Below are 15,966 nucleotides of genomic sequence, written 5' to 3'. Positions count from 1 at the left end.
CATATCAGGGAAAAACAAGAACATTTTAAGGTGCTATTAGGTTATTTTCACTACAAGGAGAAGAAACAGAATAAGTCACGTTCTGTGTGTAATCTGCTACATAAACCACTTGAAAAAGGTCCCCAGGGGAGTGAAAAAAGCTCATTCACAGAGCCCCATGCACACACCACACCAAAAGGGATATGACATCCAAGTCTTTTTTTGTGGAACACAAAGAGAAGCTAAGGGCCTGGTGCTGTGGGACAAGCAACTCCTTTCATTTAGGATTCCAGTCATGAGGAATTATCCTAGAAAGCCATTTTCATCACTACTGCTCCTTAAAAAGATAAATGACAAAGGACATAACATCTCCAAACCTAATTTTCCATAAAAAGTTATAGCAAAGGATAAAAAATACCATTCCCAGTTCTATCTTGACAGTATTTTGCTCTTTCAGAGAAGCTCTTCCTAATACAAATATACTCAAATAGCCTTCATTACAATTGATACACTAATATCTACTATAAAATACGTAGCTACAGAAGCAGAATATCTACATTTCTATCAGAAGAGTCTGAACTCAAATTCCATCATAATAGACTGGATATGATTCAGTAGTTAATCTGTCATATATTATTGAAAAGTCGTGAATCAACTTTTGTTTGATTATTTTATTTTAAAACCACAGTTTGTGTTTTTCATATTTTGGTAAATAAATTATGACATGGAGAACTTTTGATTAGGTAGAATCTAAGTGCTTTAAGTGTTTTAAATGCTTCCTTTTTATAAACTCCCTTGCAAACTAGAAATGATTAATTGAATTGTCAGGTTCACATAAGAAGAACCATAATCACCTTACTCTAACACTGTTAAATACATTTTATAAGTGTAATTTTATAAATAACATTATAAATTTTTTAGCAGAGGGTCAGTAGCTTTAAATGACATTTTAAACAGAAGTAAACCTATCAACTGAAAGAAACAGCCCCAAGAAATTCACAAGCAATATGTTTTATTGGTAGCTAAAGTAATTAAGAGCTTAAAATGTTTCAGCTTCTTGTTTTAGCAGCAAGTACAATCACAATTGTCTTTACTTTGCTACTGAGGATGCCAACCTGCTCAAATAGAAGGAACAGTTTAAAATTCTGTCTTCCAGAGAGAACTTTCTAGTCCATCTTGTCTTGGAGACTCGCTTTCAAATGTTAGCCAAAAGTAGAAACAATAGTTCCAAACTCACATTTAGCCATTTCCTCTGAAAGACTCTGCCCCTCCTGACCCTCCCAGAAATTAGCAGCCACACCACCCACTCCTTCTTGTTGGGCCCCACAAGATGGGCAATGAGGACAACACAGTCACCTGGCTGGGTTCTGCTCTTGCTACCAGCAGGGGACTGCAGCCCCACCTTGCTTGGCCCCACACAGAACTGGGACAAATCCTTTGCTTCTGCCCCACCTTACCTGTGGCATGGCTTTAACTATGGGAGGTGCCCCTGTTCTGGAAGCTTTGCTTCATTCCATATTATTCCCCACTGCATTCCTATTAATTTAAATGCAATGGCTGTTCAGCTTAGATGGATATAGTGTTTGTGAGTCCTTACCCACACAACTGGCCTGTGTGTGCAACACTAAGGAGAGAGCAACACTTGGGAACTGCGTTGCCATTGGCAATCCAAGAGATCAGCTTTCTCCTTTGAGTGATGACTACTGTCTTGCATATGGTGCTGCAGAATGAGAGGGACATCAAAAGGTTTCTCATTTGAAAAGTCTTGCCTAGATGACTAATCTAACCACTTTCCAAGTTTTTTTTCCCCTGAAAATACTGCTTGTGACATACAGGATATATTGAGGATGACTATTTTATGGTGGGCTGATTAAATGGTTAATGTAACAGTGAAGAGATTGCAATGAACTTTGAGAGAGATAACAAAGCTATTGCATCACAAGTATTGACCACGTAGCCTTTTTGTATTCTAAAATGCATAGGTGCATGGGGAAAGAAGGTGTAGAAACAAATGTACAAAAATGAAGCGGATTTTTAATTCATGGTACACTTACTATTTTTATGTGGTACTATGGCAACATGGTTATTCCAAGTAATTCATCATTAAACTCTTAGCCGCCTGTCATACCTTATTCCATTAATGAAGCACAATAACTGAATATTTAAATCAATAATTCTTAAAAAACGCATAGACTATTTCATTGGAAAATATGAGTTTCTCATTTTAGGAACATGAACATAAACAAAGAGTAAGTAATTATCATGGCCACCATTAAAAAGCTGAGCATACACTTACAGAAAAAACATTGATTTATTTAAAGTGAGGTGTTTAGATTACATCTAACCTCACTGTATTTGCAAATGGGAATGTTAGAACACCAAAATGCTTGAGTACAGTACAAGGAATTGAATGTAGTTATAAAAGCAGAAGTCAAGAATGAGAATGGTGCCACTTTTTTGTCCATAAAAATCTATCTTGAACTGCATATCCAAGATCTTAAACTTAAACTGAAATTAAGGCAAGCAGAAGTTCTCTGTGAATCACTAAAAGCAAATGCATTTATTTTTTGTTTCTCCTAAGTCCTTTTCTTCCAGATGAAGAGATGTGTAGTTAGCTTTTCTGGAAAACTTCATTTCCTTTATCAGTAATATATCAAAATGTAAAGGTGACTCTCCTTTAAAGTACAGGTGACCTCACTCAGCCAGGCAACTCTCCTTACTTAAAGTACAGGCAGCTCATACTGCACTGGGATATCCATTATCCCAGCTTCCTGATAACTTACATTTCATGCTCCTAAACCCCCCCTTAATGTACTATTGCTCCTGAAATATCAGTCACATTCTTCATGATCAAAACTAAAAAGCAGAAATGTTTGTTGAGAGCCTCCCTCCCCCTTGCTGGTACCCCTGTAACGAAGTGGACCCGCACCCCAGCAGTACCTCTGCGCGGAGGTACAAATTAATGAGCTGCTAATGCCAGAGCAGCGCCAGATCCCAACTTCTGATTGGCTGCAATCTGGTCATTAAAGAGAGGTAATTAATGCCAGATTGCACACACAATGCTAACAAACAAACAAAACAACCCCAAACCTGCTTTTCTCCTGCCACAAACGGCAAAACAACAATACTGACATAACGGCAGCGTTCAAAGGACAGTTGCAGCTCTGCAGCAGCACCTCAGTTAATGAGTGTATAGAAAAGAATTTATCTGAAGAAGAAGAAAGTGAAACTCAACAGCCTTTCAGGCACATGAAACCAGCTCGGAGAAAACTATGAGACGGTGGCAGCTACTTAAGAAGAAAATTCAGCTGAAAATAAACGTACAAAGAGTTTGGTTCAAAATTTCAGCAATGTGTTTTTGCCTTGTTACTCATTGCTTAGATAGTGAATAGTGTTAAAAGCTAGAATGCAGATTTTTCCACCTATTCCTCATATAAGCGAGCATGATCGTATTTTATTGCTTAAGTTTTCTGGCAGTATCTGTAATTTCAGTCACGACGAACTAATACGACTTCTTTGAAATGTCATGTATTCTTCTCCATGGATTTAGCTAGAATTTAATATTAATATATAGCCACTTTCAATGTCAGCAAATAGCTAAAATACAATGTTGAGAAAATATCAACAGCAGTAGCTATAATATTATTAGCATAAGCAACAAATTAATTTCCATCAACCAAGCACATTATTTTTTTTCTTTTTTTGTTTTTTAATTGGTAGCTTATGATAAAAAGATCTCTCCACTGAATTAAGCTCCTAACTAGCTTGCTCAATGAACGGGACAACTCACCATGCTAAAATATCTGAAAGCAAACTTATTTTGCATAAAAATTAAGAACAAACACAGTAAGCTTTCAGACAAAGGACAGTTGTCAGGTTCTTGGTATGCGGTACAAAACTGTAATATTCTATGTAGTGTTTTAGTTTTCTAATAAGTCACTGTGATAAGGTTAACACTTCAGCATTGAACAACATACAAATAAGAACACCCAAAGATGAAAATTACTTTGCTTATGTTGCTGTATTAGAATTTTATTTGCTAAAGGGTGAAAACAGATTTTCAAAATTCACAGTTAACTTAAAACAATAGTTTTAAACCTTTATTCCTAGCCCTGGCTGCCTTCAGGAAGGAAAGAACATCTGGTTATTTAAGGAACACAATATGTTCACATTTTCTATGACTTTTGTTTCTAATTGGGTTTTTTAATTTTTTTTTTTATTTGAACAACTCTAGTTAGAACTGTGTTTTTTAATCACTTTATATTTTTCCAATGCCCTATCTCCATATCTCTACTTCTTAATTTTGCTGCCTTTGCTGTGAAAATTAACAGTGCTCAATGGTTTTGATAAGGAAAAAAACTGAAGAAAATGAGCCACTCGTGGTGTATTAAATATGCAGACACATACCTTCAGTCAATGTTTTTGGATATACATAAAAGAACCTTCCCTTATTTTTTCATTTCACATATACACAATTTTAATAGCCCATTCTTCCATAAGAAGCTCTACTTTTATATTCAGAAAGATTGTAAATGCGTAGAAGTTACTTTAATATAAATAATTGAGGCAATTATCTGTTCAGAGATTAGAAATGTGAAACAAATACTCTGCTAAGCAGGTTAACTTTATCACCCTATGCACAGACAACAACACTGATTTGAGCTTTTCATTCCACGTTTTCCTAAGAAGTGGAGCTAGCCAAATGCAGAAAAGGCTGAAATTCAATTATTCTGCATTGATCCATACTCATGCCTGTAAAATTAGTATCTCTCAGGCCCCCTCTCAGAGACAGGTGCATTAACGTGTTTTCAGCTATTACAGAGATGTGTATTTCTCTTCTTTGCCACTGAAAAATATCAGAGATGTAGTATCTAAAATATTCTCTCAACTGGGGTTCCCAAAGTGAACAGGAGAGCTGCTGCAAGCATTAGGTTAATGGCAAGTACTAATTACTTTTCATATTATTGTTAATACTGGATAATGCTAAGGCTTCTGGTAAGGCTTGATTTCACAAAAGGTCAGGAAACTGCACTTGTCCATCTATAAGAAAAAAATTCCCTCCACCTTTTAAGTACAGCTTGCTTCTGACATTTAGGTTGCTCTCCTGGTGATGACTGCAGTGAAAAGAGGCAAACAAAATGCAACAGGTTCATCAAGCCTAAGTTTATCTTTTCTGATAGAGACTACATGACAAAAAGTAAGAAGGAAATACCTTTTATGTCAGAGCAAGGAAAGAGAAAAATTACAGATGTCTTTAGATATACAAACCCAGGTTATCTCCAGAATAGGAAGTTACAGGTGGAAAAGCTGTATCAGGTTTAACATCTGATAACAACTTCACATTTATGACAAGATTGTTCCTTGAAAGAACCTTTCAGTTTTATCCACCTACCTCCAACCTTTCTCAGTCCAAATACCCCACAACCTCCCCTCTGTAAGATGACTTGGTATTTTCCTAGCTGTAAAAATAATATGGAAGACAACATATATATTAGCAAACCTGGAAGTGGTAGATTCCTGTTTGCAACTGGCCATGACTTCTAAACTGCATTCCTTGTCCAGCTGAGATTTAAAGCTTCAAGGAGCAGAGAGCAAGCCTCTCTCGGATATTTGAAACAACACTAAACATTCTTGGTATGCTCAACAAATAATGAAACAAGCCACTTGACCATGCAACAGTCTCTCAGAGAAGAGTTCCCTGGTTTCACATATTAAAACCCAAGCAAAATCTTAGAAGAAATGCCATGCAGAAAAACTCAGCCCTGGATAAGGAGAGAAAAAATTGCACTGAACCAAACGTAATTTCCTATTAGAAACCAGAAGCTTGTGATGGAGAAATGCACAGGAAAACATCAAAGAAGGAAGAAAAATAATTAAGCACTGAATTTGTTAATCACCACTTACAAGTTGCACTACAGACTAAAATCTCTTTGTCATTTCTTCCAACCTGCTTTTATCTGCACAGGGAACAAGGGCAGACTGAATTATATCTATGCAACTAGCAAAAGAAAAAAAAAAAAGGATCAGAATTTTCCCACTTATTTTTATATATAATCTGTGCACTGACTTTAGACTCCTACAGCACCCATGATGCCTTGTTGAGGCTTCACTTTCATTCCTTTTCATGAAAAATGTTGACAGACTTGGAAATGTTTGTGCATAGGTCTTAAAGAACAGCAAGACTTCCATTTCAGATATATGGAAAAAAAGGGACTGAACAAACATATGCTTCAGACACCTAAGTGGAACCTAAAGTCACACCTAGGAAAAGGAAAGAAACAGGTATTCAAGTAATAGCCTTGAAAATACATTTATTTCTCAGACCACGAGCTATTTTTTAGTTTCAGAAGGATCCTTTAGAATGGTTTTATTTCCTTACTGTAAGAAGTCTTGATCTTTTTATGCAGCCTCAACACAAAGACCCAGTGTAAAATTAGAGGTGGCTGCAAGTCCCTTAGGCTCTTCATTTTCTGGAAATCAGACTTTCTCAACATTCAGAGAATTTCCCAAGCAAAAAAGTACAACTCAGAAATTAGAAACAATTGCATTTTATCGTATTTAAATTGACAAAGCAACTACCACTCTTAGCATCAAAGTGTTTCAAGAACTGATTCACCTGGGCAAAGAACTACAGAACTACATCCAGCATTTATCTGAAAGGTGTTCAAGGCCCACCTGAAAATGTTAATTAATAGGATATCAAGGCCTTATGAGACTGATAGCTTCATTCTGTTAGACAAGAGCATAAGGAGTGGAATAGTGATTAAGCCTCTTTGTGGGAAGTTGGTGGTTAATTTTTGTCCCCTTCAGCTGATAGGATATCTTGTATGCTGCCTAGCATGTTTCAGAGGACAGCTGAATCATTAGTAATCACTTTATTGTTTAACATATCTCTTCAATAAATGACAGATTACATATTGAATTCAGATGGATAACTGAGCAAAATTTTCCTCCCTTTGTATCTTTCTTCTAAAAAATATTTCTATCTTGTTTTGCTATGAAAGTAAATAAATAAATGCTGGGCAGTTTGATTTCACAGACTGCTGCCAAAATCTTAAGAAAGATTCCTGAGATCTAACGTTAGAAACTTTCTTGCACACTGAAAAGATGATACACTTTACTTCTCATCATGAAAGAAATCTTTGTGCTTGAGAGGAATGAAAAAAACAGCTATAAGGATGCAGATTTCTGCAAAAAACTGATATAGAAAAACAAAGAGACAATTTTTTTCTTAATCCATAAAAGTGTAAACAGTGGTACTGAATGAAATTTTGCAGAAGGCAGTCAGAGTGCAGAAGTGATGAATTTTTTGCTTTCAAAGATGTTGTGCATCAAGAAGATGAGGGAAATCAGACTTTACACTGGCAACCTACTAATGGGACATGTACAAAGACAGTTCAAAACCAGCAGCACAATTCTGCTATCTGCCAGAGATCTGAGTAAGCACAGATTACTGTGTACAGCTGAATCTCAAGCACTTTATCCACTATACAGTGAGTGTCTCCTATATAATATACCCACACATATACACATGCCATTCCAAAACAGGCAGAGGTTTTCTTTCTTTTTTAATAGATGAGTACATCAGAAACTGCATGCTAATAATATGTGGCATGAACTTATGAATTTATACATTTTATACATGTCAACCTTTAAAGGCTGTAACATCAAACTCTTGTTTTTAATCAGAAACCATCACATAACCATTATATATTGGGCAGGGGTAGTGCTTTAAGGATTAACAGTGATTAATCCCAGAAATCCCATGAAAAAGGTCTTTCAGATAAAATTGCATGATGCTTTCTATACAGCTTACTAGGTTTTAAATAGTAACATTACTGTTTCCCTGAAAAGTATACTTTATCCCAAAAGATGTCTGTGCAGAATACCAAGCAAAGTTATTCTAAAGAGCACATCTGCAGTTACCAGAGCTCCTGGATAACTTTGGCAAAGTGTCCTTTAAAGTATCCTTTAAAGAATAAAGGAACTTGCTTCTACTCTGTTTCCAACTCTTTCCTTCAGCTCTTTTGTCAGGTGAGAAGAAACTTGAAACTACCATTTAGTTTCCAAAATGCAGGTTGTTATTAACTTCATAGCATTTAGAACATTTAATTACAGTGATTTATTATTTCCTGTATGAACAGAGCAAGCATCTCACCTTTGGATCTCGGAGAAAAAGCGCTCTTAGGATAAGGGAGTGAACATCTCCAATAGGTGGATAATGCATCAGAAGTCCCAAACAGGTCTGATAATTACTTGAAATCACTAGAATTAAAATGAAAATAAAAGAGAGAGAGAGAGAGAAAATATTACTGTCTTACTTTGATACTCAAAACCAGTACTTTTTCCAGTAAATTCACTGCAGTTCAGATTTGGCTGTCTTTTCCCACATGGTGTCTCAGAACTCAAACAGCGCTCAGAGTAAAAGGAAACAGATATAATCAAGCCTTGTGACTACACTTGGCTTAGTGTGATTAAGAAGAGTTCTAAAACTACAATTTTATGTTCTTGACACTTGTGTTAGCTCCAGATTCAGATGCCTCAATTCAGACCTCTGTAGCTGTGCCCCCAAAGCCTGCCCCAGTCAGTGCAGCTCAGGGCAACACCGTCAGCAGAGCTTGAAGAACTAGTGCTGCAAAATGAACATGGGCTTTTCAGATGCTCCTCCACAGACATCTAAATTTAAATGTGATAATTTGCATTTATGGCTTTATGATAACTTTGCCCCACTCTGATTAGTTTTTGCTGAAATATCTTTTATGTTCTTCTTAAATATATATTTACATAAATACACATACTCAGATACCAATGCATACATAAAATTATTCAACAACTCCTTGTTTTCTTTTAAATCAGAAACTCCACAAAATATTCAGGAAAAAGGGAAAACACTAGATTTTCATTTCATAAATAGTAGAAAGTATAGTACACTATTAACTTGCTTAATTTTTTTTCACTTATTCATAAAATTTTCAGCATGCTTTGCTAAACTTTATAATTTTGTTCTAATCTGTTTGATTCTACCTGAATCTATGTAAGCATACTCTATGGCTTTTTGCTTGTTGTCATCTTCTGTTTTTTTTCTTTTCTTCCCAAATCAATCTAATTATGAGTGCAATTATTAAAGACATCTTTTCAAGCAGGTCTATGTAAACTACTTCATTTCTTTTGCACCATCTAAATCCAGGCAATCCATCTGCCACAGCTGTCAAAGCAATGCCTGTTAATGATGCCTCCACTCTGCAACATAAAGACAGCCTCCAACAATAGCAATTGTAAATAAATTTCTAACAAACTTTACTATGCTGAGAACTTTAGCTGTAGTAAGAAATACCTTTAATTAATCGGGATATTGCAAATGTAAGATTATTTTGAATCAATAAAAAGCAAAATAAAGGGCAGTTTTGCGGACAGAGAAATTTAAATGGTTTACTTTTTTTTCCTTTCATGTGAATAAGCCTCATATCCTCCTGCACCTTACCTCCCTCAACAAGAGGATTATGGGGAAAAGATGCAGGACTGGGCAAAATGAATAATTATAATCTGTGTAAGGAACCACTTTATCATCTTCATTTCCGTTGCTGATCCGACAGCTTGTAATTTCATACATCTGCTTTCATTTGTAAAGCACTCACTTATCCTACTCATTCTTTATCTGTTCTGCCTGTTCTTTTTCCTACCCTTTGTTTTTCTTGTTCACATTCAGGTACCTGCTTCTTCTTCTTGAAATCACAAAGCTGGCATAATGAACACAATACAATGGCCTCTGCCAGAGTTCTTTCAGAGCGTAACACGAGCACCACACAGAACATACCCAATCAAACTCTCCGATGTAAACCAAATTTCAGATACTGAACTGTGGTTGTGATCGTGATGCCTTTTTACCAAAGCAAATAAAAACAGTGAATATTGATATTAAATGCTAAATAGTTTTAGAAATGATAGACAGTAACACCAATGTGTTTCTCCTTTAAAGAAATGAGTATGTATTCTATTTTGCAATGAAAAATGGATTAAAAATATATTTTCTTTATTTTTTCCTGGAAGAGTTCTTTGCTGTCTCACAGATACAGAGAGAACTAAATATTAAAAAAACAAATTTATTTTAATGGTGCAGACTTGACCCCTGACAAAAAAAACTCTTATAATCCAGAAAGTTAAAAAAATTCCATCATTTTAAAGGGAAGACCTGCTAACTTTTATATATGAGGTTTTTTTACCTTCAGGGTTTCTCCCACACATTTAAACTGAAAGAGGGTAGATTTAGATTGGACATCAGGAAGAAATGCTTTACTCTGAGGGTGGTGAATCACTGGCACAAGGTGCCCATAGATGTTGTGGATGCCCCTGGAAGTGTTCCAGGTCAGGCTGGATGGGGCTTTGAGCAATCTGGTCTAGTGGAATACATCTCTGCCCATGCCAGGGGATTGGTCTAGATGATCCTTGAAGGTCCCTTCCAACCCAAACCATTCTATGATTCTTGTCTCTTCAGGACAAAATGTGTAATATTATACAACAGAGGGGCAGTTTTCTTAAAAATTGTAGGTAAAGAGCAGTAAACCAAAACTGAATATGTCTGTTGGTGTTACATGGATTTCTAAGAATCATCTATAGGATGAAGCTTCTGGAAGGAGATTCTGTGAAATACAAATATCCAGTCTCAGCAGTAGCTGGTGTGTTCAGCTGCCTAGTAAAAAGCTTGGTGGTTCTTCAGCTGTGCTTTTCCTTCTCTTATTGGCTTAGTGAGAGTCACATCTGGATCCAGCTTCTTCTGTGAACCACAAGTTCTCACTTCCCCCAAGAAAAATGCTACTGGCATTTCTAGGGAAAGGAGGAGAGAAACTCCTCTCCACAGAGAATACAATCTTACAGTTCTTTTATTAACATTGTAATTCAGTGCCCAGAGGAACATCAAATTGCCTTCTCCTTTCTGCCGTAGAAGAGACTGAACTTTCTCTGTTGGCCCACTAACCACCCCTGGGTACAAGCAGCAGTAATGTGGTAGAAAACCTGAAAATTCAGAGTACTGTCCTCAACAAAGTCCAAATTTTCTGATACATTTAATTTCTTAGAAGTTTATTATTTGATGTCACTGATCCTGTATCCAGATTATTTCATAACCCTGGAAGGGTGGGATTACTCCCCACTTCTGCTTTACACATGGCCAGGTTCTCTTAATAGCCCCTACAATGAATTAAACATAGACAAATGAACATCTTGCACTGTAACAAAAATAACTAATCAGTTCCTCTAAGAAGAAGCTATGGCTCCTTTATTTCTCTCAAAATATTCACAGTGCTTTTAGAGATGAAAAAACTAAGTTCTAACCATGGCCATACCTACTCCTCAAGTGGAAGCAACATAAAAATACACTTATTCTAATAGTGATCAGGCAAAATTAGCTCCTGGTTCAATAATGGCATTAATTTACTACCCAAAATATAGATAGGTCTTCCAGGTTTGTTCATTCTTGTATTCCTTGAAAGGAAGTAGATAAAATACATATATTTTTGCATCACATCCTTTCCTCCATTCTGATTTAATCAACAACAGCATGTATATTCACACTGGTGAAGCAAAAGCAAATATTCATGCTTCTCTGCTCCGACAGATTAAAAAAAACCCAAAAAACAAAAAGATTTTTCTAAGAATTTTTCCAAAGAAACACAGGAACTAATTTATTAAAACTTACAGCTACACTGGTACACAACCCTAAGCTTGGCATGTGAGGATTATCACTCCACAGACAAAGATCTGCTTGGATACTGATGTAAAACTGAACAGAGCAGTTTACAGAATGGCTGTGTACATGATTATGTATCTGTAATCTCTAAAATATATAAGCAATAATCTGATAATCTAAAGGTTCCCTTCTCCTTGCATAATACAGTTTGAGCAACAGAGGATTTCAAAACTAAGATAAAGATGAGAAATATAGCAGAAATAAGTTTCTTAAAATCATGTCCTTGAGAACATCATAATAGAGCACAGAAAAAAAAATCATAAATTCTCAAACCAGCACATTTCACCCATCCCCAAATGTGCTGTTTTAAAAGAATCAGCACAATTTCTAAACTTTCAAATGCTTTGAGTACTGTATTATTAAATTTGCTTATACTTGACATTTTCATAACATAATATCACAGGAGCTTTATTATTGTTCTTATTGTTTCAAAGTTTCTAAACTAAAATATTCCCGATGGTTTATTTAAATTAAAGATGCTTATCACCATTGGATGTTTTGAGCTTATGTTTCCTTTCACCAAATAAAGAGAAGCTTTTATAAACTTACTTTATTTGAAAATGTTTTTAAAATTACTATAACTTTGAACTCTATTCAAAGCTCAAATATTACCAGCAATAAAAAACATGAGGAAAACCAGAAAACTTTCTGTTACAGATATATAACAAAAGGTTTTTTTATGTAATCAAGAACTGTGGAAATTGTTATGGCCTGAGCTTGATTTTGGAAAAACAGATTCAACTTTACATTATTTATTACTTATTTTGCTTCCCCATTCTATTATGCTTAGAGTAACTAATTAGATCCAGCTGTAGAATAAGAAGTTACTTTTTACAGAAACAGTCAAAATATGAAGTATTAGCTGTCCTGATGGGATGACTTTCCCTCTTATTTGGGTAAATGTACCACGCTGCAAAGCTATTTACTACTCTATCTACTAAGCCTGGGAAGTTCAGGGAAAAGGAGACTGACTTCATACAAAAGCCTGGAACACATTTTTAGTTCACATTTTAGTTAACTCATACTGATACTTGTACCCCAGCAACTCAAATCAAAAGAAAACAAAGCCAGAACAACTTTCCCTCTCCAAGAAGAGAGAGGCTTCTTAGAAGCACAGTTCTGATGTGCTGTTTTTTTAAAGGTAAGCAATGACACAAAATAAAATATTGATGCTAAGAAACTTTCTTACATACCTCTTCAGAACATATCTCTACCAAAAATTTTAAATTACTTCAGTTTACTGAATATAAACAAGCAAGATTTAGACTGCAAAATATAATAACCTGGAATCAGATCATCCTGAAACATCAGCATTAATTTTGGAACCTCTGACCAGAATGAAATTTCCAGTTTTTTGAAAGGAATGAAAGGTAGCTCTATATTCTGCATGTTTATTAAAAAGTAATTAAAAAACACATGAAGGCAGGCAGTGGAACAACATGTACGTGTAAAGTGCCACATTATATTTCCAAGACTGGGCCCTAAAATAGGAACCACAGATGTTGAAAACTTCCTATGTCCTAGAATACAAAATTATGTCAAATATGTGACCTTGTTATAACCTAAAGCTTACAGATGGTATATACTTAACTCTGAATAACTTGCTATAGAATTCATATACTTAATGACAGCCATACATCTTGCTGTGAAGCACATACTTTGTTGCATCAGTTGCATACAGAATTTTTTGCAGAATCTGATAGGACAGAAATAAGTGCCTCAATTATCATTATGTATCTTTCTCCTCCCATTTACAATTATATAAGCTAACAAAATTTTCTTGGTTGCTTGTTTGTCCCAACTTAGTATTAGTGGTCATCACTAAATTATAAGAATTCACCTGTCCACAAATTTCAGGCGTACTGAACCAAAATAAAATAAATTGTAATATTTTTAGGATGCCCCTCTTTGCACAGAAAAAACATTCTCAGTAATGGCTGCTCATCTTTGTTTTTTACTCATGATATCCCTTCAAAAATTGTGAGCCTTTGTCTTGTGCATTTTCTCCCTTCTCACAGGGGAACAACATAAAAATATTTCAAGTGTCACAGGGAAGCTTTACTCAATTCATGAGCTTCGTCGGAAGGTGGAGCTCTATACTTGCCTGTATCGCTTAGAGCACATAAAATCTGCAACTCCATGTAAAAACACAGAGCTACTCACAAAACAAACCTGCATTGAACTCCAAGATACAATTTGTTTCATAAATACAGCAGGCCATGTCTCGTAATAAATAGCTCCTCTCCTAGTATTTGGAATTATTTTCAACATGTTAATAAAGTCACAATGAAATTTACCCTTTCTAAGGTCTTTTCTTTCAAAGAATAGGTTTGCATTCTTTAAAAAAACTGGAAGATAGCTGATACTTACAGGCATCTCTGATATACAACAACATGGCTACAAAAATGTAGTCAACTAAATTCAGGGTGATACTGTCAGCAAATAGAGCATCCCAGACAACCAGAAGATCCTGAAGAGGGAATTCACGTCCAAACAGGAGCCTTACCCATCGCCTGAAAAAAAAAAAAAAAAGTAGAAAAGTTATGATTTGTATTTCTCCATTTCACCAAGTATGGTAAAGTCAGGACATATATCCCAGGATCAGCTACAGTCCTAAACAATTTATCAGAAAATTCTGCAAAGTATCAAGATCTGTGATAAAGACTTAACTAATTTTATTTGTGGAAATGTTACTGCATCTACATCAAAAAAATTATAGACTGCAATTAGAGACTGCAGAAGCTTACTAATATCATTATGTGGGTGACCCTCAAAGGACAAAATACATCAATCCCATATACCACATTTTTGAGCATTTAATGTGCCAGTGACCTGAGATGAACAGGAGAAAATGCTATGCAAGAGTGGCCTGGAACAGCAAAACCAGGAGGGTAAAGCCAGTGTTTTATGAGAAGCCCTGAGAAGCCCAGTTAAGTGAAAGCCAGTTCAGAAGGAGATGCCAAACAGCAACTAAAATGGACCAGGTCACAGTTACTGTAAAAGGGCTTTCTCCCTGTTATGGATAACAGTGTCTGCAACCCCATATAAAATATGCTATGGATGCTATTTTCATTAAATCTAATTTAAATCTTTACCAGATTTAGTGATAATCTTCATGTAGACTATACTGTTAATTCCTATTCATCTCTGTGCTGTTTTCATACCTAGCAAAATGTGAAAATTTGTTATATTAAATGCAATATTTGCTTGAGGCTGGAAGCTTGAGATGCAGAAGAAGGAAACTGTTTCTCTAAGATTTCTCATTTCTAGTTCTGACTCTTACACTGACTTACTTGCTGACCTCAGGAAAAGCACTTCTCTTCCCTATTCCAGAACAGAGCCACTAGCTTTGTATCTTTTTAGGTAGGATTATCTAAGGTCACATTTGAATGAGCTAAAGAATAGTTAGTAACATTAATCCTGAAATAGTTATTACGAAATGGACTTAAAAATAATGAATTACATTTTTAGCTGGGATATGCAAATAGCTACGCATGTGGAATCTGTTTATTCAGTGGCAAGAAAAGATTGATTGCAAATTTCTGCTAAGCAAATTAAGTCATTCTTTAAAACTCACAAAAATTTCTAAAAAGGCAACTAGAAATTTCTTGTTCAAGATTAGTTTCATTCTTAAGAATTCATGTTTAACCACTTTTGTTCCAGAACTCATTGTTGGTTTAAGGCATCCAGGGTTTTTGTTATTGGCATTTTATTTTTCTGATTCCAGTATAAAGAAAATACTGGACAAGTTAATTCCAGCATGCCAGTCTAGCAGAAGCTTTGAAGATCTGCACAAAAAGACAGTCTCTTATAAAAGAAATTCAAAGGGACTGTTGTGAGTGAAGGTTTTGTTCAAAAAACTTTTATTCCCCATGCCACTGGAACCATATGCACAATACACAAAAATATCCACATACAGATTTAGAGATCGCTACATAAATCTTTTCCTTGCAGATATGTTTCCTTTTAAAAGTGAAAATACATTATTTCAAAAGGCAGCATCATTGCACTCTCATATCAAATATTATATTCTGTGGTGTTGTAACTTTTCATGTTAGTACAGTAATTACAGAAGTCCCAACATTAGCTACAACAAAACAAAAACTCTGAATTTTCCTCTCTGATCAAACCTCTTTCCTATGAGGTCTTATTTTGAGACCTCAGAAAAAGAGATCAGAACTGTTCTACAAAAGCAAGGCTTGGCTGGTGCATTTAATTCTACCTAAGGGGTTTTGCCATAGTGG

At 35.5% G+C, this 15,966-nt stretch overlaps 1 protein-coding gene across 2 annotated transcripts in view; it reads right to left on the bottom strand.

The window, feature by feature from the left end:
- Positions 1 to 15,966, bottom strand: part of TBC1D5 (TBC1 domain family member 5) — a 316,725-nt gene that overhangs the window by 65,468 nt on the left and 235,291 nt on the right. For both annotated transcript variants that reach the window (XM_084207646.1, XM_084207647.1), the window contains 2 exons: positions 14,093 to 14,235; positions 8,138 to 8,244 (listed from right to left, as the gene is read on the bottom strand). In XM_084207646.1, the coding sequence (XP_084063772.1) occupies positions 8,138 to 8,244; positions 14,093 to 14,235 (250 nt within the window). The remainder of the gene's footprint in view (positions 1 to 8,137; positions 8,245 to 14,092; positions 14,236 to 15,966) is intronic.

This window comes from Fringilla coelebs (genome assembly GCF_963513975.1).
Source record: "Fringilla coelebs genome assembly, chromosome: 1".
NCBI lineage: Eukaryota > Metazoa > Chordata > Aves > Passeriformes > Fringillidae > Fringilla > Fringilla coelebs.
The sequence above is the reverse complement of the archived record's forward strand: the minus strand, read 5'-3'. Positions and strand labels throughout refer to the sequence as shown.